This window comes from Onychostruthus taczanowskii, unplaced genomic scaffold, assembly GCF_017590055.1.
Source record: "Onychostruthus taczanowskii isolate IOZ18803 unplaced genomic scaffold, ASM1759005v1 scaffold6, whole genome shotgun sequence".
In the NCBI taxonomy this organism is placed as follows: domain Eukaryota; kingdom Metazoa; phylum Chordata; class Aves; order Passeriformes; family Passeridae; genus Onychostruthus; species Onychostruthus taczanowskii.
This window is the reverse complement of record NW_024503679.1, coordinates 11,022,313-11,049,586: the sequence shown is the minus strand read 5'-3', so window position 1 is coordinate 11,049,586 and position 27,274 is coordinate 11,022,313. Positions and strand designations below refer to the sequence as shown.

At 48.7% G+C, this 27,274-nt stretch overlaps 1 protein-coding gene across 1 annotated transcript; it reads left to right on the top strand.

The window, feature by feature from the left end:
* Nucleotides 1-1,800: 1,800 nt before the first annotated feature.
* On the top strand, nt 1,801-27,047 carry ACAN (aggrecan). The gene is made up of 18 exons (XM_041418433.1): nt 1,801-1,870; nt 2,396-2,767; nt 3,414-3,588; nt 4,184-4,311; nt 4,894-5,187; nt 7,265-7,804; nt 8,312-8,486; nt 8,907-9,034; nt 9,154-9,447; nt 9,609-9,800; nt 9,920-11,740; nt 11,789-13,093; nt 21,008-21,121; nt 23,790-23,948; nt 24,288-24,370; nt 24,682-24,826; nt 25,374-25,556; nt 26,959-27,047. Exons 1-18 carry the CDS (start codon nt 1,801-1,803, stop codon nt 27,045-27,047), a joined length of 6,267 nt encoding a protein of 2,088 aa, XP_041274367.1.
* Nucleotides 27,048-27,274: the final 227 nt, after the last annotated feature.

Below are 27,274 nucleotides of genomic sequence, written 5' to 3'. Positions count from 1 at the left end.
ACTGTGGGCTCAGAGCTTCAGTACTCGGGACCTGCCCCAGCAGAGATTATGAACAAGCATCAGTGGGCCAGCAGCTCACTCAGCCAGCTCTTTAAGGACTCCTGGGTACTGCTTGGCCAAGCTGATTCCAGGCTGTTTGTCAGCAGCAGATGGTGTTTCCAATTCCCCTTGCTTTACTGAGGAGCAGCAGGCCCTTCATTGCCCCCACAACCCATCCTGTGGGCACAGCCCCTTCCCCAGTGCTGGCTGCCAGACTCCCTGACCTCCCGTGCACGGGGCAGTGGCTCTGCACTGCCCGCCCCTGCAGGGAAATGGTGAAGTCAGCTGTCATCTGCAGAGGAGGTTTGTAATACATTGTTTGTGCAGACATCACCCCTCACCAGAGAGACGCCCAAACACATGTACAGCTCCCAGAGTTCTCCCTGAGCTCAGCACTTACCTGGAATTTTATTCCCATGCACAGCAGAAAATGGGATATCTCCATTTGATCTTGTTCAGCCCTACAGCTGCAAAGTGAAGGCTCCAGTCTCCTCTGCCAATGTGTTCCATCCCTGTTCTCTCCTATTTTCTCTGTTCACTAAAGATAAGGTTTTGTGGTGTGTCAGATTAAAATGAATGAGAGCACGGAGGTCAGTTTTTTCATGGGTGAAAGGTTAATGCTGAACTGTACAGGATGGGGTTTATTTTTGACCTTTTCTTGTGTCAGTGAGGATATGTAATGGAGTTTTCTACAAGTCCAGTAGGCATATACCTGGAATGATACCTGTCAGCTGAAGTCATCTGGAATCTTTCTAGATCACAGGAGTGAAACAGCCAATATTCAGACCTCAAAGGAAACACCAGTGATTCAGTAGGTGTGGTTCTTCCTTCTGAGTCAGGGCTGAAAAGTGATGCCAAACTGTGCTGGGTTGCCAGAGGACCTGTTTTTTATTTGAAATATTGAAACCAACTTGAGTCTTTGTGGTGATTTAACACAGCATGATATTATGCTGCATGGTAATCCAGTTAGGATTAAATTAGCTGGCCTCCCTATATTGCTTCTGTCACTCAATGTCAGCAGGACGATCCTTTCTTTTCCTGAAGCCTTCAGAAGAAGCAGGTTGCTCTGACTAATTGAGGGATCCCAAGAAGATATTTTTAGGGTAGATTTAAGATGCCCAGAACTGTATCCTGTTGATTTCTTGTATTAGTTCTGGATCAATTTGCTCTTGAAGATATGCTGGCTCTCTGTGCAGGAGTGTTGGACAAAAAAGCAGTAACATTTTAATTCTCCCCCATGCAGAGGGCAATTTCCCTTCAGAGCATTTTAAGGAATAGAAAATTCTTCCAAGCATTTGGCCTGAAAGCCAGTGCTGGCTTGATTTGGGATGCCCAGTGCGGAACAGCTCCTGTTCTGAGACAAAGGCTTAGTGGATGTGATGGTCCCTCTCGAGTAAATACATAACAGGTGTGTGAAGACCTGTTGTAAAGTTGTCTTTCTGCTCCATAGGTAAGACTGAATCACAAGAGAGGGAGTGGGAAAGCAGTATATCAAGTGGTGTATGAGAACACTTCAGACTGTTGTACATAGCAGAGCATCTTATTTATTTATTTATCCCACGGACTGATGTCCCAAAGCAAGCGGCACTTTGGGGCAGAATCATTCCCCAAGGACAAGTTTTCCCTGCTGGTGTGAGGAGTGTAGGAGGCTTTAGGGGCAGCTGAAAGCATTGCACTGCCTTGCAGCAACATCCACAGCATTCAGCTCCTTGTGAACATACACAAATCCTTTCTCCCTGTGTTGTTTCTTGCAGGTAAATTATGACCACTTTACTATTAGTGTTTGTGTGTTTGCAAGTCATCACCGCAGCCGACTCTGTGGAGCTCTCAGGTACGTGTCCAGGGCATGGCACAGCAGGACTGAGCCATGTGCTGCACTCTGGTCCCATCCCCAAGGACAGGCAGCCCCCAGAAATAAATGAAAAATGTGCCCAAGACCTGTGCTGTGCGCACACAAGGTTCCTCTGTTCGGATGGCTGCTGTGGCACAGCCTCTCACTGCTCTGGTGCTTGGGAAGCCAGGGAGATAACTGCAGATTTGTGGGAAATGAAGAGAATTTCAGCATTTCCCTTTTTACATTACCAGGTATGAACTCATAGTGTGGGCAGCAGCTAGGCTGCAGCAGAGCCCTTTGTTCCCTTCATTCCCAAATCAGCACCGGTCCAAATCTCAAAAGCAGACATGGTGCAGTGGCCATTGCCACAACCTCCCTTTCTAGACTAGGCAAAAAGATCATGTCTGAATAGGTGGGTGCAGGTTTGCACAGCAGATATAGGCACTGGATCAGATAGAAACAGGGGATATTTTGTATTACATGTGTCACTGATGTAACATTGCTCTCTTTGGGAACTGGCAGACAGTAGTGATGGCCTGGAAGTCAAGATACCTGAGCAGTCTCCCCTGCGTGTTATCCTGGGAAACTCCCTGAACATCCCGTGTTACTTCAACATCCCAGAGGAGCAGGACACCAGCGTCATGCTGACCCCCCGGATCAAGTGGAGCAAGCTCTCCAACGGGACCGAAGTTGTCCTGCTGGTGGCCACGGGGGGCAAGATCCGGCTCAACAGCGAGTACAGGGAGGTGATCTCCTTGCCCAACTACCCCGCCATCCCCACCGATGCCACGCTGGAGATCAAGGCGCTGAGGTCCAACCACACCGGGATTTATCGCTGCGAAGTGATGTACGGCATTGAGGACAGACAGGACACAATAGAGGTCCTAGTGAAAGGTGGGGCGCTGCCCTCGCGCTTTTCTCTCAGTGTCTTGCTGCTTGGCCTGGGCAGAAGGGAGGAAGAGGCACACAGGCAGAGAACGCAGTGTTGTCCTCGTAGGAGTAAGCCCTTTCTCCCAGGCCACAGATAAGGTGATGGGTGGAGAAGCCAAGCATTTATTTCAGCAGGCTAGGACCAGACTAAACAAACCAGTAAGATGACTCATGGCAGAATATGGCAAGAAAATGTCTCTTCTGGCAGAAGGTGAATTACAGAGGCAGCAAGATGACATCCTTGGCAGGAGGTGGTACTGGATACACTGGGCTATTACTCAAGCGGGTAAAGCTGGAACAGGGCCCTTGTCAGACCTTTAATTTTTTCCAAACATTTTAGGAGGTGGGATGCCCTCATCTGGAGAATTGGGCTGTTCTGGAAAAACTTCCATTGCCATATTGCAAAGCCTGTCCTAGTAATAGGTAGATAAAATAACAAAAGTTTTGTACAATCCTTCTCTTTTTTGTTGTTTTTGCTTTCTGTATAAGACAGGGAGACAGCTTCCACTGCAGAACTCTACAGGATGAGGTTTAATTTTGCTTTTTTCTTGTGCCTTCTCTGCAAGGCAAGGGGCTGGTGATTGTGAGTGATGTCCATTGTCTTTTCCAGGCATCGTATTCCACTACAGAGCAATCTCCACAAGGTACACCCTGAACTTTGAGAAGGCAAAGCAGGCCTGTATCCAGAACAGTGCTGTCATTGCTACCCCCGAGCAGCTGCAGGCTGCCTACGAGGATGGGTACGAGCAGTGTGATGCTGGCTGGCTGGCTGATCAGACTGTCAGGTGAGAGGCCATGCAGGGGAAGGAAAGCCTCAGCGGCATTGTTAGGGAAGGACTCCTGTGATGAAGGCACCAACTGAAAATGGTTGCTAAATCTCAGCTGTTGTAGCTGCTGGTGTGCAGAGGGGGGTGGTGGATTGCAAGTCGTTCTCTGCTACAGGTGAATCTCTAGTAGGAAAGCAGTGACCACTGTCCCCCTGGGCTGGTGGTGACAACTGAGTGGACAAATGGCTTCACCTGATCCTCCATTTTCCCTGAACAAAACCAGTGCTGTGCCAAGATGCACAGATTTGGCTCAACCAGACTGAGCTGTGCATCCCTCGCTGGGCAGGCACCTTGTCCTGATGTCTTTGGTCCAAGGAGCATCAGAGTGAGGGCAGGACAAATCCCTCGCTGGGCAGGCACCTTGTCCTGATGTCTTTGGTCAGAGTTTCAAGGACCATCAGAGTGAGGGCAGGACAGCAGATCATCCTTTCCCTTTCCCATAACCTGGGAAAAGCCATAAATCACCACACTGGGCAGTGCCCTGCAGCTCCCTCCCAGCCTTCATGGCTGCCAGGGTCCTGCCTCCCCTCCTTATCCACAATCTCTCCCTCAGGTACCCCATCCACTGGCCCCGGGAGCGCTGCTATGGCGACAAGGATGAATTTCCAGGAGTGAGGACCTACGGTGTCCGTGAGCCAGATGAAACCTATGATGTTTACTGCTATGCAGAGCAAATGCAAGGTGATTTGGGGCTTTTATTGTTACTAGACGCAGAAGCAGCCAAAGCCCTGGTCATGCCTAGACTGGACAACAGCAAATAACAAAAAGACAGGTTAAAGCTGGAAAAGCACATTCCCTGGCCAGCCCAGATGTTCTCTACAGTCTTTTTATTAGACCTTGGACAATTTTAATGTCAAATGACTAATGCAGCACAGAGGGTGGAGTCCGTCTAACCTCCACCAGAGTCCACGCCATCCTGCATGGTCAGCCATTTGAGTGTGTGACATTCAGATGCATCAATCATTCATGCTTGTGACAGGGATCCATTGAAATATTCAGCACAACAGAACTGCAATTGTCCTTTATCTCCCCCTTGCCCTGTGGCTCCAGCTGGTGTGGTGTGTTTTGCTCAAATCTGCATTTGGTCCGTAAGACTCACTTTCTTCTGGTCTTTACAAAGTCACCCACATGGGCTTACATTTCAGCTCTAATACACAGGAGTCTTCATCTTATCCAAACTCTTATGAGTGGGAGGGAGACAGAAAGGGAAAGGGGATTAGAATCTACAGGGAATTCCTGTGCTAATGGACGATGTGATTACAGGCAAAGTCTTCTATGCCACTGCCCCGGAGAAGTTCACCTTCCAGGAAGCTTTTGAGAAATGCCGCAGCTTGGGAGCGCGCCTGGCCACCACGGGAGAGCTGTACCTGGCCTGGAAGGACGGCATGGACATGTGCAGCGCGGGCTGGCTGGCCGACCGCAGCGTGCGCTACCCCATCTCCCGAGCACGGCCCAACTGCGGGGGCAACCTGGTGGGCGTGAGGACGGTGTACCTGTACGTCAACCAGACGGGGTACCCGCACCCCGACTCCCGCTACGACGCCATCTGCTACAGCGGTGAGTGGCAACGCCTCTGCAACCAGCACAGAGCTGTGGGATTCGCATCTCTGAACCCGAGAGAAGCGGAGAAAAGAGTGATCAAAATGATTCTTGCCTCATTCGCTGCTCCTGTGTCGTGCCAAAGCAGAATGCAATGTGGAGGCTGTTTACCCAGAGTGATGGGGTTTTGTTTCCTTGGCTTATCAGGGCCAAGCGTGTGTCCAGACTGTCAGTCCAGAGACAGTCATGAGATTTCTGGGCAGTTGAGTGCAGCTGGGTGCTTGTGCAGATTCAGATTAGATGCAATGTAATATAATATAGAATAATATAGTGTGATAAAGTAATTAATTAACCTTCTGATATCCATGGAGTCAGATGCAGTCATTCTCTCCCCTTTGTCAGGGCACCCTGCTTTTATGATATAGAGGAGCTCCCTGGCCAGAGGCAACCTCTTGCTTCTTTGATGTTGAGGTTTTTTTAAAAAAATAGAGGGGAGAAAGCAGGTTTGGCAAACGACTAAGTCCTCTGCTCTTGTTGAGGTAGAAAGCAGATCTAGAAAGGCTGCTTGACCCATACATGGGGGGCTCTGTGGAGGTGGGGGTAACACAGGTCACGTCTCTCCAGTCCTCCCACACCCTCCTGCTTCTAAAGCTCTCCTGGAGACACAAAGCAGAGCTCAGGTGCTTCATATAGAAGACTTTGAATGCTGGAGAAGGAAGTGAAGGAGAAAGAGAACAGGTCTGACCCTGAAGATGTGTGTAGTGATGAGATGTGGTGTGGTACAGATGCGTGACTGAGTTTCCATGCTGGGATAAATCTGAGACTGATGCAGTCTCTGGGAACTGTGGATTAAAATTGTACCCACGAAGTGAAGAGCTTTGCAGCTGCTCCCCCTTTATTCTAACTGCACTCTTCTCCCTGCAGCAAGAAGAGGGGAAAACACAGTGATATATTGTCTATTCAGGGCAACCAGAGGCCCACGTTCAAATAGGATTGCCATGCTTAAAAAAAACCCAATATTTTTAAATATGTGCTGAAACCCCTATGATCAGATCTGTTGTGCCCAGATACATCTCCCACACCCATGGAGTATCCAGTTATGTGGCCAAGCTAAAGACTGGTCCACCAAGCCACAGCCTTCTGGTTGTCTCAGGGTTTGCCTCTGAAACTGCTGCATATGCTCAGTCCTTGTCTGAGCATCTTTATAGAAATCTGTGAATCCCTTCAGATCTGAAAGGTACTGCCTAAAATGAACCAGCAGTAAAATCGAATTGGAAATAGAATAGGGAAAGCATTGTTAGAGAAAAACCCAGGCATTGTCTCATACTTTTTTCCCTCCCCAGTCAAGACTTGCCTTGCTGCACATCCAAGATATGACCCATCCCTCCCTTACCTGCCCTCACAGTTCTGCTTCATGCTGCTCTACAAACCAGTGTCCTTGTCAGCTGAGCTGCTCAGTGCTGGGTTAAGCACGTTGTCCTAGACCGAAGGGATGTGACTTGAGCAGGAAGTTGATTTGGAAAGGGAAAGGTGGGAGCTCTTTCAATGTGTTTGGTACAGCGAGTGGCCTTGGCTGTCCTGGCAGTGGGTTAGGATGCTCATAGGGGATGAGTTCTCAAATCATCGCCTGGGCAGAGCAGAAGGAGGTCGTGATCCTGCTGAGGTCTCACGCACCGAGTGTGAGGATCCAGCTGTCTTTCTCCCACGGCTCAGGCAGATCTGCCGTGAAGGTTATCCAAGCTCCCCGACTTCCCTCCGTCCAACCCAATTTCCTTGCGGCAGGCACTAGGGGTCAGTGCAGACTTGGATATGGGCAAGGTGTTCCGGGGAAGAATAACTGGCAGGAGCGAGGGCAAGGTCCCCGCTGATTGACCAGATTTGGAGCATGAGCTGGCTCAGTGCCCCATCACATGCCCTCCGTGCTGAGGCGTTGTACAGAGCCACAGTGGAGGCAGGAAAACCATTGCTTTTATCAAACTGTCACGATTTCCCTGATCCTCTCATGCCAGAGATACCCAGCAGCTCCTTGGAGGCAGCCCCAGCGCAGTTCACCTCATCAGGCTGACATTATCCTCTCTGATTGCTGCTTTTGCAGGGGACGACATTGAGAGCCTGGTCCCAGGGCAGTTCATCGACGAGATAGGGAGCGAGCTGGGCAGCGCTTTCACTGTCCAGACTGTCACCCAGACGGAGGTGGAGCTGCCCCTGTCACGCAATGCCACAGAGGAGGAGGCCCGTGGCAGCATCGCCACCCTGGAGCCCATTGAGATCACCCCCACCGCCACCAGGCTGGACGAGGGCTTCACTGCCCTGCCCGATCTCTTCACCACCGCTCTCACAGCAGAGACAGCTGCCACCGAGGAGGAAAATGTGACTAGGAAGGATGTCACAGCCGTGTGGACTGTACCTGAAGAGGCCACCACCATAGATATAGGCACTGCCGTCACCATCTCAGCATTTGGCACTGCTGGCACCACCGAAACAGCAGAGGTGAGCTCGGTGGAAGAGGTCGTGGGGGTGACTGCCACACCAGGACTGGAGCCTGCCTCGGCGTTCACAGTGGAAGATCAGCTTGTGCGAGTGACAGCTGCCCCCGGTGCCGGTCACCTTCCCGAGCAGCCCATCTCCCCCACAGGTAAGGCACCAGGACTCCAAAAGCCTGAAGGCCACTTCATTCTAGAGGTAACCACTCAGTTGAAAACAGCCTGAGTTTCTGCCATCTCAGAGGGCATCCAGGTCCCTGGAGGTGCACAGGCCTGGATAGGGGTCAGGGACAGGCTGAGCCCCTCCATCACAGCAGGGCAGGAGGGGAGGGGAGAAGGCTGTGCACCACCCCATCATGTGATGACCAGAGCTCAGCTGGCTGATGCTTGGGCTGCAGTGGTCACACTCTGCTCTCCCATATTCACCTGACTCCAGGGAAGGGGAAAGTCAAGGCAAGAAGACCTTAGAGGAGGGCTAAAAAGATCCCCAGAACATCATCCTCAATGGCAGCAGGTCTCCATGAATGAGGCATTTCCATCAAAGAGGGTTTGAGAGGGCTTGCTCCTTGCACTGGTTTTTAGAAGACCATTTCTGGTCACACATCTCAGTGCGGGGGAGTCCTGTACCCACTGTCTCACCACAGCTTCTCTTCCCCCAGGTGTGGTGTTTCACTACCGTGCAGCCACCAGCAGATACGCCTTCTCCTTTGTCCAAGCCCAGAAGGCCTGCCTGGAGAACAGCGCTGTGATCGCCACCCCCCAGCAGCTCCAGGCTGCCTACGAGGCTGGCTTCGACCAGTGTGACGCTGGCTGGCTGCGGGACCAGACAGTCAGGTAAAGTTACACTGACTTGGGAAAGGCACCCTTCAAAATGGCCATTCAGCCATTCAAGCTTTACTCTGGTTTGTCCTGCTGCTCTCCTCATCAACATCAAAAACTTTGCTCACCCAAAATTTTCTCCGGGCTGTGATATGCAGTGGCCAATAGATGTGTTTTGCCCAATTCTTTTCCTCATTTCTTAACCTGTGTATACATCTTGCACCAGCAAGCCCTCCTGGTGTGTAGGAAGAGTAGCAGGAAATTTGTATTTATTGCCTGGAGCTGTAAGTGGACTTGTCTCCAAATCACACCGCGGGCTCTGAGCACCTCAAACAGTGAAGAGTTCATGTCCCGCTCCTGAGAGCACTGAGGTTCTTCAGTCCTGGCTACATAAAGCTGACCTTGGATTACCTCTTCTCTCCCTTTTATTGGTAGGTATCCCATTGTGAATCCCCGAAATAACTGCATAGGAGACAAAGAGAACACTCCAGGCGTGCGGTCATACGGCATGCGCCCGGCCTCGGAGACCTACGACGTGTACTGCTACATCGACAGGCTCAAGGGTACATCCTCCCCTGCCCCTGGGCACTGCTGTGGAGCAAAACTGTGCCGCACACCTCCACTTCTTCTGCAGGTGGCTGGGATGCAGAGATTCACCCGTGTTTTCCCTCCCATCCCTCAGGCGATGTGTTCTTCGCAACGCAGCCGGAGCAGTTCACCTTCCCAGAAGCCCAGCAGCACTGCGAGAGCCAGAACGCCACGCTGGCCTCTGTTGGCCAGCTGCACGCCGCCTGGAAGGGGGGCCTGGACCGCTGCTACGCGGGCTGGTTGGCCGACGGCAGCCTGCGCTACCCCATCGTGAGCCCCCGCCCCGCCTGCGGGGGGGATGCTCCGGGCGTCAGGACCGTGTACCAGCACCACAACCAGACCGGCTTCCCCGACCCGCTGTCCCGGCACCACGCCTTCTGCTTCAGAGGTACCCTCCCGCCCCTGCAGGGCGCAGAAACCTGGCTCCTGGGGGAAAGGGATCTCAAAAGGGAGGCTGGGCTTGTTGGGGTGCCGGTTTGAGCGAGGCACTTCACCGGCATCTTGGATTGTGAATTTTTGGAAACTCCTTCCAATGCCTTTTTGTTCCAGCTCTGCCTCCTGTGGAGGAGGAGGGGGTCACCCCGTTCTTTGAAGATGTGCTGGCAACACAAGTGATCCCTGGAGTGGAGGGGGTGCCCTCGGGGGAGGAGGTGACCGCAGAGACAGAGTCTGCCACTCAGCCTGAGAATCAGACAGCCTGGGGTACAGAGGTCTTTCCAACCGATGTGTCACTGCTCTCAGGTGGGTTCAGAGCTTCCTTGTAGCATGTGTCATGCTGGGCTGGTGCTGTAGGGTTGGGACCCTCACAAAGTATAAATAAGTTTCCCAACTCCTTCTCTTTGTTGTTCTTTCTTTTCCAGTGAGTCCATCTGCTTTTCCTCCAGCTACCATAGTACCAGAGGAAGCCAGTACCAATGCTTCCGTCAGCGAAGTGTCAGGGGAGGTGACTGAATCTGGGGAGCATCAAGTCAGTGGTGAATCTTCAGCATCTGGGTGGATTCCTGGAATTCCAGATACAAGCGGAGAACCAATTTCTGGAGGTTTTGAACTTAGTGGAGACCACTCAGGCATTGGAGAGAGTGGATTACCATCAGTAGACCTGCATGGCAGTGGCTTCCCACCTGGAGAAAGTGGGCTGCCCTCAGGAGACCTGATTGGTGTGTCTTCTGGCGTTGTTGGTTACCTGCCTTCTGCAGAGGAGGAGACATCAGTGTCTATTTCAAGGATACCAGAGATTAGTGGGATGCCCTCTGAAGTGGAAAGCAGCGGGCTGCCTTTTGGAGCGAGCGGAGAAATCTCTGGCACCGAGCTAGTCAGTGGCATGTCATCTGGAGAGGAAAGTGGAGTCACCTCTGGTTTTCCTACCGTCTCTCTCGTGGATACCACACTGGTGGAAGTTGTAACAGCAGCGACAGAACGGCAAGAGGAGGGAAAAGGGTCCATCGGAGTCAGCGGTGAAGGAGATCTGTCAGGGTTCCCATCCTCTGGGTGGGACAGCAGTGGTGGAACCCAAGGCTTGCCCTCAGGAGCTGAGCCCAGCGGGGAGCCCTCTGGGGTACCCGAGCTCAGCGGGCTGTCCTCGGGAGGGTCTGAGCTTAGTGGCTTGCCCTCAGGACTGGATGGCAGTGGAGAAACATCTGGAACACATGAGATCAGTGGCCTGGTGGACCTAAGTGGCCTTTCCTCTGGTATTGAGGGAAGCACTGAGGCCTCTGGCGTTACCTTCGTAGATGCCACTTTGGAGGAAGTGACAACAACTTCGCCAGTTACAAGAGCAGAAGCAAAAGAGACTTTGGAAACCAGTGGATTGCCTTCAGGTGATGAAGATGGATCAGGCATGGTATCTGGGAGTTTAGACATCAGTGGTGAGCCTTCTGGGCACGTAGACTTTGGTGGGAGTGTTTCTGGAGTGCTGGAGGTGAGCGGATACCCGAGTGGAGTGACGGACAGCAGCGGAGACATCTCTGGAGTTGATGTCACCAGTGGTCTGCTCTCTGGAGAGGAAAGTGGACTCACTTCTGGCTTTCCCACTTTGGTGGATACCACTTTGGTGGAAGTTGTAACACAGACATCAGTGGCACAAGAAGTGGGAGAAGGACCATCTGGGATGATAGAAATCAGTGGATTTACTTCTGGAGATAGAGGACTATCTGGAGAAGGGTCTGGAGCTGTGGAGACCAGTGGTTTTCCTTCAGGAGACTTGAGTGAAGAGCCATCTGGAATCCCGTACATCAGCGGAGACTTTTCTGGAGCCACAGATCTAAGTGGACAGTCTTCAACAGTGACTGATATCAGTGGGGAGGCCTCAGGGCTTCCAGGAATCACTTTAGTCACTTCTGATTTAGTAGAAGTGGTGACAAGACCAACAGTATCACAGGAACTGGGTGGGGAAACTGCCACATTTCCCTACAGTTTGGGGCCAAGTGGTGAAGCCTCTGGATCTGGTGAACTAAGTGGGGAAACATCTGCACTGCCAGAAAGTGCTCTAGAAACATCAACAGCTTATGAAATCAGTGGTGAAACATCTGCATTTCCTGAAACTGGTATAGAAACATCTACAATTCATGAAATCAGTGGGGAGGCATCTGCATTTCCCGAATTTAACACAGAAACTTCAACAATTCAAGAAATCAGTGGGGAAACCTCTGCATTTCCTGAAATTTTCCCAGAAACGTCCACAAGTCAGGAAGCCAGGGGTGAAACATCTGGGTATCCTGAAATTATCATAGAAGCATCCACTGATCAAGAAGCAAGTGGGGAAACCTCTGCATTTCCTGAAAGCAGCACAGAAACGTCCACAATGCAAGAAATCAGTGGGGAAACATCTGGATTTCCTGAAATTAGGATAGAAACGTCCACAAGTCAAGACATCAGTGGGGAAACATCTGCGTTTCCTGAAATTAGAATAGAAACATTCACAAGCCAAGAGGCCAGGGGTGAAATATCTGGCTATCCTGAAATTAGCATAGAAACTTCGACGGTCCACGAAACCAGTGGAGAAACATCTGCCTTTCCTGAAATCAGCATAGAAACTTCAACAGTGCATGAAATTAGCGGAGAAAGTTCTGCATTTCCTGAAATTAGAATAGAAACATACACAAATCAAGAAGCCAGGGGTGAAACATCTGCCTACCCAGAAATTAGCATAGAAACTTCAACGGTCCATGAAACCAGTGGGGAAACTTCTGCGTTTCCTGAAATCAGCATAGAAACTTCAACGGTCCATGAAACCAGTGGGGACGTGTCCTCTTTTCCTGAAATTAGCATAGCAACTTCGACAGTCCATGAAACTAGTGGTGAAATACCTGCATTTCCTGAAATTAGAATAGAAACATCCACAGGTGAAGAAGCTCGAGGTGAGACATCTACATTTCCTGAGATTAGCATAGAAACCTCTACAGTCCATGATATCAGTGGGGAGACATCTGCATTCCCTGAGTTCAGTATAGAAACACCCACAAGTCAAGAAGCCAGGAGTGAACCATCTGCCTATCCTGAAATTTTCATAGGAACATCCACAGTTCAAGAAGTCAGTGGGGAAACTTCTGCATTTCCTGAAATTAGAGTAGGAACACCCACAAGTCAAGAAGCCCACGGAGAGACATTTCCTGAGATCAGCCTAGAAGCATCCACAGTCCATGAAACCAGTGGGGAAGCATCTGCATTGCCTGCAGCTAACATCAAAACAGCTGCCACATCTTTGGCCAGCGGGGAACCCTTTGGTACTCCTGAGCAGAAGGAGATTCCTGACCCAACATCTGGAGCTGTGACACACTCTATCGCAGGCATTTCAGGGGAAACCTCTGTCCCAGACATTGTAATTAGTACCAGGACTCCAGATGTTGAACCAACAGAGGGACTCAGGAACCCTGAAGAGGCTCAGCTTGAAATGGAGCCTTCCCCTCCTGTGGTGTCAGAACAAGAGACAGAGACAGCTGTTGCTCCAGACAATCCCCATCTGCTGGCCACCACCACTGCTGCCCTGCCCCAAGTCTCACAAGAAGCAATTGACGCATTAGGACCCACTACAGAAGGTAATGTGTCTCATATGGAAGGGAAAGCTTTGTGGGAGGGAAGGAGGGGGGCATAGCTGTCACTTTTTTTGGTTTTTATACAGCAGAGAACATTAACACGGAAGCAGACTTGAGCAGAACATTGTTCCGATGGAAAGCCATACACATGGGGTTTTCCACAGGTCATGATCACAGAATCATAGAATTGTTTAAGTTGAAAAAGACATTTATGATCACAGAGTCCAACCATTAACCCAGCACTGACGAGTCCACCACTAACCCATGACCCTCAGTGCCTCCTCTACACTTCCAGAGTTTTCCACCCTGCATGCAGCTGAGAAGTTGGAGAAGATGGGCTGCTAGTCTCAGTCCTGTTCTGTTTCTCTTTCCATGGTGGACTGACTTGTTGCCTAGCCCCAAATATTGCTCAGCATGTGGTCACCCTCTGGTCTGTGTCTTATGCTGCTCTCTGCAGCTACAACGGGATAGACGTGTGAGATAATGCTCAGAGCATCATTAGCTTTTGTCAGCTCTGTTGATAAATGCCCTTCTCTCCACCCTGCCTTTTTAGTGTTTTAGTGCTCTGTCTTTGGTTGGGCCCCCTTGTTGTCAAGTACAAACAGACAGAATATTTAAGCCTGATGAACCATTTATGGTGAAAACACTCTCCTGGCATTTCCTGAGAAGAGTTCTCATGCTGTGAAAGCATCAGTGAACTGCAGTGAGGAAAAAAAAAAAAACAAAATGCAAAGCATTGTGCCTCTTGGCCAAGGGAGATGCCTAGTCCTGGTAACACAGGATGTCCTGCAGCATCCCTGGACACAGCTTGGTTTCCTTTTGCTGCCATCAGGAGCTGGCACCTGGGGACAAGCCTCGTTGGGAAGCCATCAGTGCTGTTGTATGAATGTCTTGCATGTCCTCAGTTCTCAAAGGGCCACATGTTCTTGTAGGGCCACACATTGCTTAAGTATGGTACAAAATGGATGTGCAAAGAGATTTCCTCACTTCCTTCTGGCAAAAAGTGTATCAATTCTACTCCTTCCCACTTTACCTCCTAAACTGCTGCTTTTGGGTCAATTTACAGAGTTCAGTGGAGCTAGCTCTGGGCTCAGTCAGGGTCTGTAAATGCAGGGCTCAGTGAAGCTCAGCCTGGTTTCTAACGTCATTTCCATCCCCTAAGTGTTCCCAATGAGTCACTGCATTTCCCTCTGCTCTCTCCCACTGCAAGCACAGGTAATCACAAACCTTTTTTCAGTCCTGCTCACAGCACACCTGCGGTCCCCTCTGCTGTGCTGAGCAGCTGCCCTGGGCATGCTGCAGGACTGGGTGAGGGCACTCACCCCTCTGCAGGGTCATTCCCACAGCACTGGGCCAGCCTGGCACAGCACAGGGTGGCACAGGAGTTATGGACCCCAAAACCCTTCCTGCCAAAGCAGGCTCTGCTTTTGGGCCATGCCCACTGCCACGTCCAAACCCAGAGACAAGAATAAGCCAGCAAAGACAGCACTGAGGGGAAGGAAGGAAGACAGTGAGGCTTAGTAAAAATTTAAAAAAAAATATTGGCCCCAAAATATGGATTTGATTCCACTGCTTTTTCTTTTTAAAAATTAACCACAAGGCGATTGCCAGATTCCTCAGACCATTTGTTAGCCAACATTTTTGTGAAGTATTTTGAAAGAAAACCATGTGTTCAGCAGCTCATGTGTGAAGAATCTTGAAAAATGTTCTGAAATTGGAATATGTGTATTTGCAAGTCACAGAGAGGATAATGTAGCAGCTGGGGTTTCTTAGCAGGAGACAGCAAGAGGTAAGCAACCACTGCATGAAGTTTAATTGTACACTTTATAAATTAGAAATGGGCTTGAACACATGTGTATGGCTCATACTCCCACCAGGGAAGATATTCTAGGGTAAAACTTCTCTTTTTATTAGTAAACTTTACTACAATGTCCCTACAGAGTTAAACGCAGTCCTGGTCAGGGTATGAAGGAAGCTCATCCAGGTGACAAAAAAGTTTGTTAACCATGAACTCAGAACACCCCTAAAACAAGGCAAACCTTTTCTAGATAATTACAGCGAAGAGATGACAAAAGAAGGAAAAAAATACAAAAAAGAAAGAAAAGAATTCTTAGTTTTCCTTTTTTGGGTTGTTACTTTTACAGAGCTCTGGGGATTGTGAACATGGGAAGTCTACAAGGAAGAACTGTAGGCTAGATCCCAAAATTCCATTTCCCGTGTTGTGGCTGCCTTTTCACTTGAAGCTTCCCAGTCTTGAAATTTAGCTCTTGCAAAAACTATCAGCTCCCATGGGCATGCCTCGTGCTGTGCTCAGGGTTTGTAGGGTGCAATGTGCCCATGCAGTGCAGTGGATTTTCACTGACATTAAAGCACAGGTGAAGCTGGTTCAGCTACACAGGAGCTTAGAGTGAGGAAGAGGAAGAAATGTGGATTTTGCCCTCTGGCCCTGTTGTTGGAGGGTTCCAGTTAAATCCAGCAGTCTATTTAGTGGGATGATTTAAGAAGACTGATATTATTCTGCTCTGCTGGAGCCTGAAAGTATCTCTAAAAGCCAGAGCCAGAAGACCGAGGATTAACACTTGGAGTGCCAGTATGTTTTAGTGTTTAACCAAATTGAAGGCTGTGCATGTACATGTCTTTAGTCAGCATTTGATTCCTCCAAGAGGACAGGAGCCCCACAAGCTGAAAGAATTGTCCATAGGCTTGGCTTCCTCACCCACGGTTTTGCCAACTCAGCGGGTCTTTTTGCTTCTGGTAGCATTTGAAGACAAATAATTATTAGCTGAAAAAACATGCTGGCACTTCAGTGAAAGGCTGCGGTTTGGAGCTCTGAGACCAGTCAATGACTTAAAAATTACTTAAAAACTTCACTCCAGTTGTGGGGGGAAAGAGAAATGTGCTGAAATGGCATCTTTTTATGTGAAGTTTTGCTTGTCTCTGGTGAAACAAGTCCATGAAGTCTGTTGCCTATGGCCCCACACAGCAGAAGGTTAGAATACAAATGAGGAAGGGTCTTAATGGGTTTTCCTCATTCTTCACAACCTGGAAGTCTAAGGCATTGAGTTTTGTTGGTTCAGAGAAAATCACCCAGAAAAAAAAAAAAAAAAAGTCAAGAAAATATTCCCCTGATTCAGAATGTTTCACCCAACGTGGAATGCAAATGATGCTCTCCAGAAGGAGATGGAGGTCCCAGGCCTGGCTGAGAGGCACAGACCCTTTGTGGCTGAGCAGGTGATTTGATGTCTCCTGGACACACTGTCTGCTTTGCATCAGAAGTTAATTTGCTTAAACAAAACCTACAGTCTTGGACTAATGTTGTTTCCATGTTCATTTACTTTTACACATAATGGTTTGGAAACAGGGATATTTCCTGAGCTCTTCTTCCACGAGAGTGTTAGACAAATTGAAGGTTCCAGCAGATCAACAAGTCCTCCTGGAAACTCCTGGTCTCTAGTAAAATAGTTTTATTAAGGCTACAGCAATGCCTGCCCCTTCTGCTGCATGGAGGCTTTGGTTCAATTATTGTAGTTAATTATTTTAATTACTTAATTGCTCATTGCAAGTCAGTGGCTGGCTATGTGATGTTCAATACTAGCATTTAACTTAAAATGTGAGAGAACTGGTTTCTCCAACTCTTCCTATTCTTTTCTTCTAGGAGTCACCCTACAATTGCTCCAATGTTTTTCTTTGATGTTTGAGCTATCAGATCAGTAGTTCAAACTTCCCAGCAGACTCTGAAAAGCAAATTTAATTTGTACCTGGATTTTTTTTTCACCCAGTCTCTAGGAGATAATTATCTAGTTGGTCTCTGATTCCCTGTTTGGATAATTGCACCTACAAGGAGGCCTATAAAGAAAGGGTGAGGGGCACAACAGCCACTGTTGGGCATCCTGAAATGCCTTGCCCTTCTCTCTGACCTTTTCTGCTCTGTAGAACAAAACCAGGAGGATATAGAAACATCATAGAATATATTACTGAACCTGTTACTCACAGCTGCAGGGAAACTACAGTTTGTTCAGGGTTTGGGTGGCAGCATCCTCTCTGTTCACCAGCTGCTTCTCCTTAGTAGATGTTTTAAGCACAAAGATGACCTTGTTTAATGGCTATTCTTGCTCACCTTCCATATAGGCAGCCATGGAGAGAAATGCACAGACTGCATTGTTTTAGGAAATGGTAGCATTGTTTCTGGTATTGTTGTCTCAGCTTGAGATGAAGAATTTCAAAAGCATTTCTTTCTCACCACTGACACTGCATGTTCACTTTTACATTGCCTTCTGAGCAAAACCAGGGCCAAACTATTTTTCTTTCATCTCTTGCAGGTTTCTCTTTCCAATTTCCATGATCTAGTACAAAAACTTTTTTTCAAAGGCATTGGGAGAATCATAGAATCATAAAATGGTCAGGGTTGGAAAGAACCGTAAAGATGATCTAGCTCAAACCTCCTCCTACCATGGGCAGCGATGACAAGAATACTTCTCTTGGTTTTAGTTGCACAAAAAGAAAATTATTCTGACTAAATATAGGGTATATCTGGAAATGGAGAAGAAGTCTTAGGAAGAAAATGGTGGAACAAACTCAAACTTTGCATTGCAGCTGTGTAACTCCCCTTGCTTTCTCCAGCCAACAATTTACATCTTCCAGATGCAAGACCTGGTTTACATTGTCCATTTTGTTTTAATTGGTTTATTAAAAAAGAAAAGAAAAGGCATCTAAAAGTTAGACCTTGGGTCCTGTTAGTAGCAAAAAATAGAAACTATTGTGACAGTAGAATTGGGGAATTTTTGCAGCTTCTGGGCAATATTAAGTGCAGTATGGATCCTCTTTAGAAGAATTGCTAACTCTGCATCATCCTCAAGAAGTGAGTTGATAACACGCTCTAGCTGGGTTTCCTATTCTTGGCACGGCCAGGCATTTTTTCCCCGTCTTTGTTTTACAGCCGCAGCTCTTGAAAGCCAGGGCTGCCTCCCTTCTGCATTCCTCGACCATCGACTCTCGCTGTCCTCTGTGAGCTCGGGGTAATAATAGCAGCGCTCTTGTCTCCTTGTCAGCTGATAAGCACTTGAGCTGCATCGTGAAGCAGAGCCGGCTTTTTGGATGACTGCTCAGCCGAGCAAATAAATAGCTGGTGTCTAAATCCTTGATACCTGGCAGCCAGCGCTGCGGAGCGGGGGCTCCGGGCTGTCCTAGCGTGTTGCAGGCTCTGCAGCTGGCTCAAGAGGTGTGCAGTGATTTGCTAACCTCACCTAGCTCTAAACAATGTGGAAGTAGACACATTTATAGCCTATAAAAGGCTATGAAAAAAAACCCCAAACACTAAGTGTTGTGTGATAGATGGATTTTTTTTCTTTAATGGAGTTCTCACCTCCTGTAAATTGTGCTTGTGGCTTACACGACTTATCTTAGAAACACCCACAAACCAATTTGCCAGGACTTCCAGAGGCAATGTCACTGCCAAATTTACCATTTAGACCTTTCTTGAATACCACCGAGATCCAGATTTTCTGGGAGGATCAGAATCAGCAACAGTTTCTCCAACCTGACAGATATATTTCAGTCTTTCAATATCAGCTGGATGAGGTGATTCTACATCTAGACAGAGAGAGGGTCACTGCCTCAGCAGCCCAACAGGCTGAAGGGGAGTTTGGTGTTTATGATAATCACGTGTTTAAAACACCTTCTCTCCAGACATTTGAAGCACAATTTTGGGGAAAAAAAAAACCTGTGTCTCACTTGCATTTGATGTTTGTTTCTCCAACATTACCTACAAGTACACACCCTTTCTCTATATGTTATATACAAAAATATATATGTATATGTATGGAGAGATATGTAACATATATATTACAATCAGAGATTTGTTTTTACTGCATATATAATATGTGCAACCATATTATATGCAATATCTGTAAAAGGAAACTCTGTTCCAGACTTATTTCCCAGCTGGAAATTTGTGGCAATGACTTTGCAGATGTGTGCCTGCTCCCCCTCCTCCAAGACCAGGGAAGGCAGCAGGTCTCCTGCATCTCAGAAGAGATCTTGGACACACCAAGTTTTATTCCACATGGCCGCAGACAGCTGAAGGCTCATTATCCACCGCTAAACATTCAGCTTTAGCTCTTGTGAGTGCTTCCCTCCCTCCTCTGCAGTGTTCTTTCCACTTCATGGAGCCTGACGAATGAAGAAAAGCCTTTCCTTACGTGTTCAGCTGGAGCCCACTGGAATCAACATGAACTTCTGCTGCCACTGCTGTTGAAGAAGCCCAAAGGGCCTCTTGAGTTGCAATCACCCCTCAGGATACCTCGTTTTTCTTTATGCTCTCTATCTTCTAGGAACTCCAAGTGTGACTAATAAGCAATACTCAGCCAAGTTCAGCTCCTTTATTCTTCCTTTAGGCTTGTGACTTCCATTTTGTTCTAGAAAGTCTCAAAGTATTCACTAGTATCATGGAAACAGAGATTATCTTCATTTTGCAGTGAACAAAGAAATCCAAAAAGCTTTCGTGAGATTTAGAAGGGCAATCCAGAGTGAAAAATTCGTTCTCTCAGAGAAGAACAGCAAAACTGGAGTAAGAGTCTCATCAGCCATCTGAGGAATGATTTCACTGCTCACAGTGATACAGCCTAGAGTAAAGATGACAATCTCCTTGCTCCAAAGCACACACAGATTTACCATCCAAGGTCAGAAAGGATTTTTTCCATCACTTAGGCACATTACAGAACATGTCAGCTTTTAGATGACGTATCAGGCCTTGGCCACTGAGTCACTAGACAGCCACAGGGAGAATAACGCCCATCTGTTCTCTTGTGCCTGGGGACACTGAGCAGCTGGGCCTCAGCTCAAGAAAACAACATCCAACCAAATACACCCCAGTCAGAAGATGAACACAGATCTTGGGGAGTCCACTGTGCTATTTCCACAGCCAGTATGTTTATAATTTTTGAATCTTTCCTCGCTCACCCTGTCATCCACAAGAAGAGAATGGAGTCATCACTTTTAAAGCCTTACATTTCTCTGAGTGTGAAAGAAACACTGTCTCACATGGTGATCTAACCAACCATCATTTAATCCAGCCTGTGTGGATGTGTTCCCATTTCCTTCTTTTTTCTGAGTTGAGTGTATCTGAAATCTTTCCATTCTGAATGACCCTTCTTCTGATTCCAAAGCTCTCTCCACCAAGATGGAGTCCACAGCTGGAAAAGATGTAGCAGCTTCTTCTATCCTCATCACAAGCAGAAGAGCACACAGTGGGGACAGGTCTGGAGAAAATGTCACTGCACTCCAGTATCCCTCACCAAGGAATAAGCACCCATAGCCAGGTGTAAGATCCTCAAAGATGAAAAGCTGAGGGCCTCTGAACCACCTTTGAACCCACTTTTTTTCTTCTCTGCACTTTCGTCATCTTCACTGAAAAGAGATTTCTTGAATCAGAACTTCATCTAAATTATGGTTAGGAAGAAACTATTAGTGAGGACGGCCAACCAGGAACGCTGCTTAGGAGACAGAGATCTATTTGAGGATGTTTCTGACTTATGGAAGAATTCCACATTCCTCCTCAGAGACCTTTAGCTGGTGGAGACACAGACACAAGTTTACATGTTTGATGCATCAGGCAGAGGCAGCAGACAAGGAAGAATTACCACAGCCAGTACTGTGTGTTGGATACATCCTGCTGAGCTTTCTTCTGATATCTTCAGAGTGGTGTTCAACCATCAGAAAACCAATGCCTTCCTTGTAGGGTGGGTTGGGTCTCTTGCCTTCATTCTTCCAGCAGCAGCAGTGGCACTATGTTATGAAACACAGCCTTCTCAAGTCCCCCCAAAACAACTGATATTCCCTCCTACACAAGCAAGGAAACAAGTTCTCCTGTTGGAGGAGTTGCCTCCCAGAGCCCTAATGGAAGCCCTTGATTTCTTGCAGACACCGATGTGTGCCACTCAAGCCCCTGTCTGAACGGAGCCACCTGCGTTGATGGCATCGACTCTTTCAAATGCTTTTGCCTTCCCAGCTACGGAGGGGACCTGTGTGAGATCGGTACGGCCTCCCTGGCTTCAGCTAATCCTACTAACTGCTGCACCTCCTTGTTCCCACACTGCCCCCCAAAAAAGCTGATCCCCAGTGCTCCCGTCAGCCCTGCCCTCATCTCAGTGAGCTAACCTCTAACAGCAGCTTAAAACACACAAGGGAAAAGCTTTGAGGCTTTTGAGTGTCTAATTTGATAAGTTTGTTCCTCACAGGACCATATCCTCTAAGATTCCTAAGCAGGAGCTTCTGGTGTCTTCTTCAGCTTTCTCTTTTTCAAGTGTGTCTGGTGAAGCTCCACACAAATCATAACAACATTGATCACAGAAGTTGCAGTCTCTTTGGGTCAAGGGTCATTCTGTTCTTCCATAACAGTAGGGAACTTTCTGAGTACATCTTCATCCCAGGCAAACTTTCTCTGCTAGACTGGAACTTCGTGGAAGGATGCTTCAACTGAGCCATGAAAAATGATTGTGTTTCTCTTGGGGAAGATGCAGCTATAAGAAGCATCATTCACTCCAGGAATCTCCACTGATTTGACAGAGCATGACGTTTTTGTCATCTCCACAACGTAGCTTCCTGTGGCAAAATCAGTAGGGAATGTATCTTTGAGAAAACGGGAAGCAACCTATATTTCCATCAAAATTGGTGTGCTAATACGTCTTTTTGTTTCTACAAGGAAAGAAAAAGAGCTTTTTCCTTAAAGCTGATGAAAGCCCAACCTTTTACCAGCTTAGCTGAAGGGAAGCTCTCCTGCCTAGCTCAAACAAAAGAGAAATAAGGTTGCAGTATCTTCTTTACCTTGGCATGCGTAATGATAATAGATGTTGGATTTTCTCCTTCCCTTTCTCCACATCTCTTTCTGATTCCAATATGAACATATGGAGTAGACCATAAGGAGAAGGCTCAGGATCATTGAACCTTCTGGGTAGGAATTGTGCTGTCTTAACATCAGTTTTCCAATGCAATCTCATCAGTTCTCAATTTACCCACCCATGATATCTTTTGTTGAAGATCCTTGTAATCCAGCTAGAGACTCTCCACTCTGTAACTGATTATGATCTTGTTTCATCCAAGCCAGACTTAATTTTCTCTTTTCTCTGAATTATGGGCTCTGATGTCTGGAAGATGCAAGAGGAAGCCAGTGCCCCAAAACTTGTTGGAAATGTAAATCTTCATATTCCCTTGAAACAGACCATCCTTGCTGTTGGTCTCCAAGAACGATGGGACACTGTAGGTGAAAAATGCACACCAAATGCAGACCATGACAGAGAAGATTTTCATCATTCTTTTCCAAGAAAATTGCTGTCATATTTATCTGTAAGAAAAAAAACATGTAAGTATGAATGACCTTTCTCCTAGAAAATGGCCTGCTGAGATTCTTTATCATGTGCTGTCCCATCCCCAGTCTGTGATAACAAGAGATGCCATTAAAGATAATGGGAAAAAGTCTTCATCTCAAAAGACAGAGCAAGTTCTCCATTAACTTTCTGCAAGAGATCTACCTGCAAAACCCAAGAATCCTCTGAGCTTCACCTACTTCCAGATAACCCATTTGATCTGTTGATGAAGGCAAGAAGTGCTTTTAATGTCTCAAATAACTACCAACCACTCCAACATCTGTGGAGTGCCTGCAATCTCCAGCTGGAAGAACACCAGAAAGGTGGATTAGGAGGAATTAGTGTTACTGAAAGTGACAAGTGTTTTGACCTACCAAGTTTAACAAAGAAGAAACTGAGTACAGGAAACCTTACTGTAAAGGGAGGGAGGCATGAGGGCTTCTGGAATCCCACCACTCTCAGAGCAGCAAGGGCCTGAGAAAGGATGGTAGATCAGGCATCTGAAAGGCTGAGGTTAAACACATTTCATTTTCTGTTTCCTTCAGTCACATGTAGCAGACAGATGTGTGGTGCTGCATTGCATGGGAACTGCTGAAGGTCTTTTCTGGTGGTTTCTCTATTTTTCTCTACCTTCCCCCATCTGTGGTTTTATTTTTCTTAATAAGTGTGTTCAGTTCTTCAGTATTTCTCAGATGGTAAAAGATGTTCTGAAAAGCTGAGAAATGTTTGTACTTCTTTAGCAGCTTCCAAGCTTTTTCATTAAGACTCAGTTCTCTCTCTCCACTCTGGTAAGTTTCTGTCTCCATTTTTTTTTTCATGCATCTTGGTCAGTTTATTTCTCCTCCAGAGCTCCAGAATCACATCAAGTGATGGAGCCACCTCTGGTGGTCCCCTCTTTCATTTCAACACATATGCACTGATCCTGGACATCTGGGTATGGGGTTTGGAGGGTTTTTTCCAAAGCAAGAAAACTATACAGGCCAGCACAAGTGAGAAGAGAGGTGTTCTTGCTTGGTCAATTCCTCAAAAGCAGACTTCAGGGACATTACACAGGGACTGAATCTCTCAGGAGTAAGTCTGTATCATCAAGTTTTCTAGTAGCACTGGTTGTGTCACTGCAGACACAGGGCCTTCCACACAGTCTGCCCTCTCTGCTGTCTTGGATGCCTTCTGACAACTTTTCCAGGGAATTCCTACAGGCAACAGTGTCAGGATGTGCTTTTTAGTGAAAGTGACCTTGTGTTGTCCCATGCCATGGGAGCATGAGCTGCTAAGAGGTGAGTTGAAAGCTTTGAGACACATGCACCAATCCATTTTCATCCCTCCTCTGTGTGTTTCAGACTTGGAAAACTGTGAGGAAGGCTGGACCAAGTTCCAGGGCCACTGCTACAGGCACTTTGAAGAGAGGGAGACTTGGATGGATGCAGAGACCAGGTGCCGACAACATCAAGCCCACCTGAGCAGTATCATCACCCCAGAGGAACAAGAATTTGTGAACAGTGAGTGCTGAGGGCAGCCTAAGACTGGACAGAGGTCCAGCCACTGGACTCTGATACAGACAGATCATCCAAAGTGGTGTAAAAACTACCATTTGCCCCACTGGTGCTCATAGGAATCCTAAGAAAGCCTCATCCTTGTATGGGTGCACCCATGCTCATGGCAGCTGAGTGGGGAGGGAGCTGGACAAACATGATGTGAGGGAAAAGGGCATCAGGGAATATTGACTGGGGGGTAGCTGAATGAACCAGAGGCTCCAGGGTCAGCTGAGATGGCAAAGAAATGCTTCCAGCAATGTGTAGGACAACCATGACTCTTTTCTCCCCCTCCTGTTCTTCCAGGTCATGCACAGGACTACCAGTGGATCGGCCTCAGTGACAGAGCTGTGGAGAACGACTTCCGCTGGTCTGACGGGCACTCCCTGGTGAGCCTGGAGCCCACAGCACGAGCAGGCACCAGCTTTTCGGGGTGGTGGGAAGGGCCCCGTTGCTTACATGGGTTGGGCATTGAGTAGACGCAACCCTAAACTTTGTAGGGTTCATGGTTTTTCCAAGCCTCTAGAAAAGCTGGTCGGGTCCTGGGCAGAATCACAACAGGAATAACTGGTGTAGGGGCAGTGCTGGCAACCCACAGGCTCTGCTGGAGAGAGTTGTGGGAGAGGTGGGGTGAGGATGAGGGAGGGAGTAGGAGAGACCAGGGCCCAACCTGAGCTGAAGGACTGTCCTCTCTCGGCAGCAATACGAGAACTGGCGGCCCAACCAACCCGATAACTTCTTTTCGGCGGGTGAGGACTGCGTTGTGATGATCTGGCATGAGAAAGGCGAATGGAACGACGTTCCCTGCAACTATCACCTCCCTTTCACCTGCAAGAAAGGAACAGGTCAGCACCCTGTGCCATACTGGCAAGGACGGGGGACTCAGTAGATGGCTGTGGGTCTGGAGCAGAGTGCCCAGTGCCCAGGAATGTGGGTTTTGTTACTGCAAAAGGGTGATCAAAGAGATAGAAGGAATTAGAAAAAGAAGATGGCCAAGGCTCTAGGAGAAAGTTTCACAAGGAAACTAAATAGGACAAGCCATTAAGATTCAACATCGCCAGGCAGAGTCATACCCTGGCTGCAGCATCACTCCCACACACCAGCTCAGTGTCCTCCCACAGACACAGGCAGCTGTTGTGATGCTCAGCTCTCACAGCTTCTCCAGGAGGCAGGAGTGGAACACTGAGGCAGACCCCTGCTTAATTCCAAATCACAGACTTTCCATATCCCCCTGCCCCTAAGCCTTGTGGACAGAGGCAATCTCAAAGGGAGTTAAGGTTTTATTCGCGGAAGAGTGACGAGGCACGCCCAGCCTGCCCGGGGTGTGAGCTGCCTGCTCAGCCAGGCTGGTGCTCTGTCACTCACTCTCCAGTCTCTGCCCATCTCCCACAGTGGCCTGCGGGGACCCTCCTGCGGTGGAGAATGCCAGGACCTTCGGTCGGAAGAAGGAGCGCTACGAAATAAACTCCCTGGTGCGGTACCAGTGCGAGCAAGGCTACATCCAGCGGCACGTGCCCACCATCCGCTGCCAGCCCAACGGGCAGTGGGAGCAGCCACGGATATCCTGCCTAAACCGTACGTCTGGGTGCCTCTGGGTTAGGGCTGATGGCTCCCTGCAGCTGGAAGGAGCTGGGAATGCGGGACATCATCCCAGTGCAGGATAGCTCTAAGCCAGGCAGAAGGGGACACCATGGTTCCCTTGACTTCTTGGAAGTTTCCCCTGGGATGGGGCCATGGGAGCTGTCATCTTCTGGGGCAGGTGGGGACCATGGAGCCTGGCTTGCAGGACTGCCCTGGAGACCCACCAAGGCAGAGTAAGGGCAGCTCCAGAGACAGGGAAGGGCAACAAGGAGCTTACCAATGGCCCAGGCTACTCAGAGAAGGGAAAATAAATGGCTTCTGAATGGGTGAGTTTTGGCACAACCTGCATCAACAGAGAGAACAGGTTGGGAGAGCTATGGGGCCCCCAAGCCCTTCCCTGGTGTCCCCCTGCCCTGGGAGAAGACAGGAGTCCTGCAGCAGATAAAAGCCAAGGCACAGGGCTGGGTTCCTGACTCTCCTTCTGTCAGGCCTCCAGCTGATGGCAGCCAGCCTTCTTCCACTGGTGTCCCAGCCCACTCCCAGGCCTGCCTACACCCCTGTCCCATCCCTGATTGCCTGCAGATTCCCAAGAATTTCGTTGGCCTCAGAAAAATCACATCTGTCCAGTGGCCTCCTTGCCAGGTTCTGGTCCTGCTGGGCAATTCCAGATAAGGCAGATTAAGCAGTGGTCCCACAGCCAGGGAAAGCTGATACGGGCTTAAGGGACAAACCTCTGCCCAGGGAGGAGATGAAAGGAGGAGGGATGGAGGAGGTGTCCAAGGGCGGCTGCCAGCTGCAGATTAAGATGCTGATTCCTTTGGCTGTGCTGTGGGTCTGGAGAGCTGCAGGCTGTTCCTGACATGGACTGCCAGAGATCAAGAGACCTGGTCTGCTCCCAACCAGCTTTTGCTGCTTCCACCAAAACCCTCCTGCAATTATCACACCAGAGTACGCCAGCTCCCAGGGAGACTGGCAGCAAAGATCAGGCAGAAACCTCGTCCCTGCCAGCCAGGCTGGGCTGTTTCCCCTCCTGTGCCCTGAGCACATCCCACTCCTAATAAATACTGGCGTCGGGGATTTAGGGATTGATAGGGTGAGATGGGGACGAGCTGCCCTCCTGGCCGGGCACAGGGAAGGGATGTCCAGCAGCCGTGGCGATGGTGCTCCTGCCCAGGCTCTCACCGAGCCACAGGCACCTTCTCCGCCGGGTGAAGCAGGGCCGGGCAGGCAGAGAAGGGCCGATTGTGCGTGTGCGGGCGGGCTGGCGCCGGGGCGCACGCAGCCGCCCCCGGGCAGCGCTGCCTGCGGCTGCCCGTGTTTTTCCAGGCCAGCGTGGGACAAGCAGCTCCTCTGTCCCGGCTCCTGCCAACAAGGTGCCTTTTCTTCTCCTCCACAGCCTCCAGCTACCAGAGCAGGCTATACAAGAGGAGCCCCAGGAGCCGGTCGAAAGCCAGCGGCAGCGCCGTGCACAGACGCGCCCATTAGAGCGGGGCGAGAGACCGAGGGGGAAAGCGAGAAAGAGAGATTTTTAACGGAACAGTTATATTAACAGAGTCGATTTCTTCTTCTTCTTGTTGCTTTTTTGTCATATAAGGAAAAAAAATTATATTAAAGACAAACCCACCTTTGTGTATATATATAAAAAAAATTTGTTTTTCCAAGCACCAAAGCAAAACGAATTAGATCTCAGCATTTTTACTAACCGTCCGGTT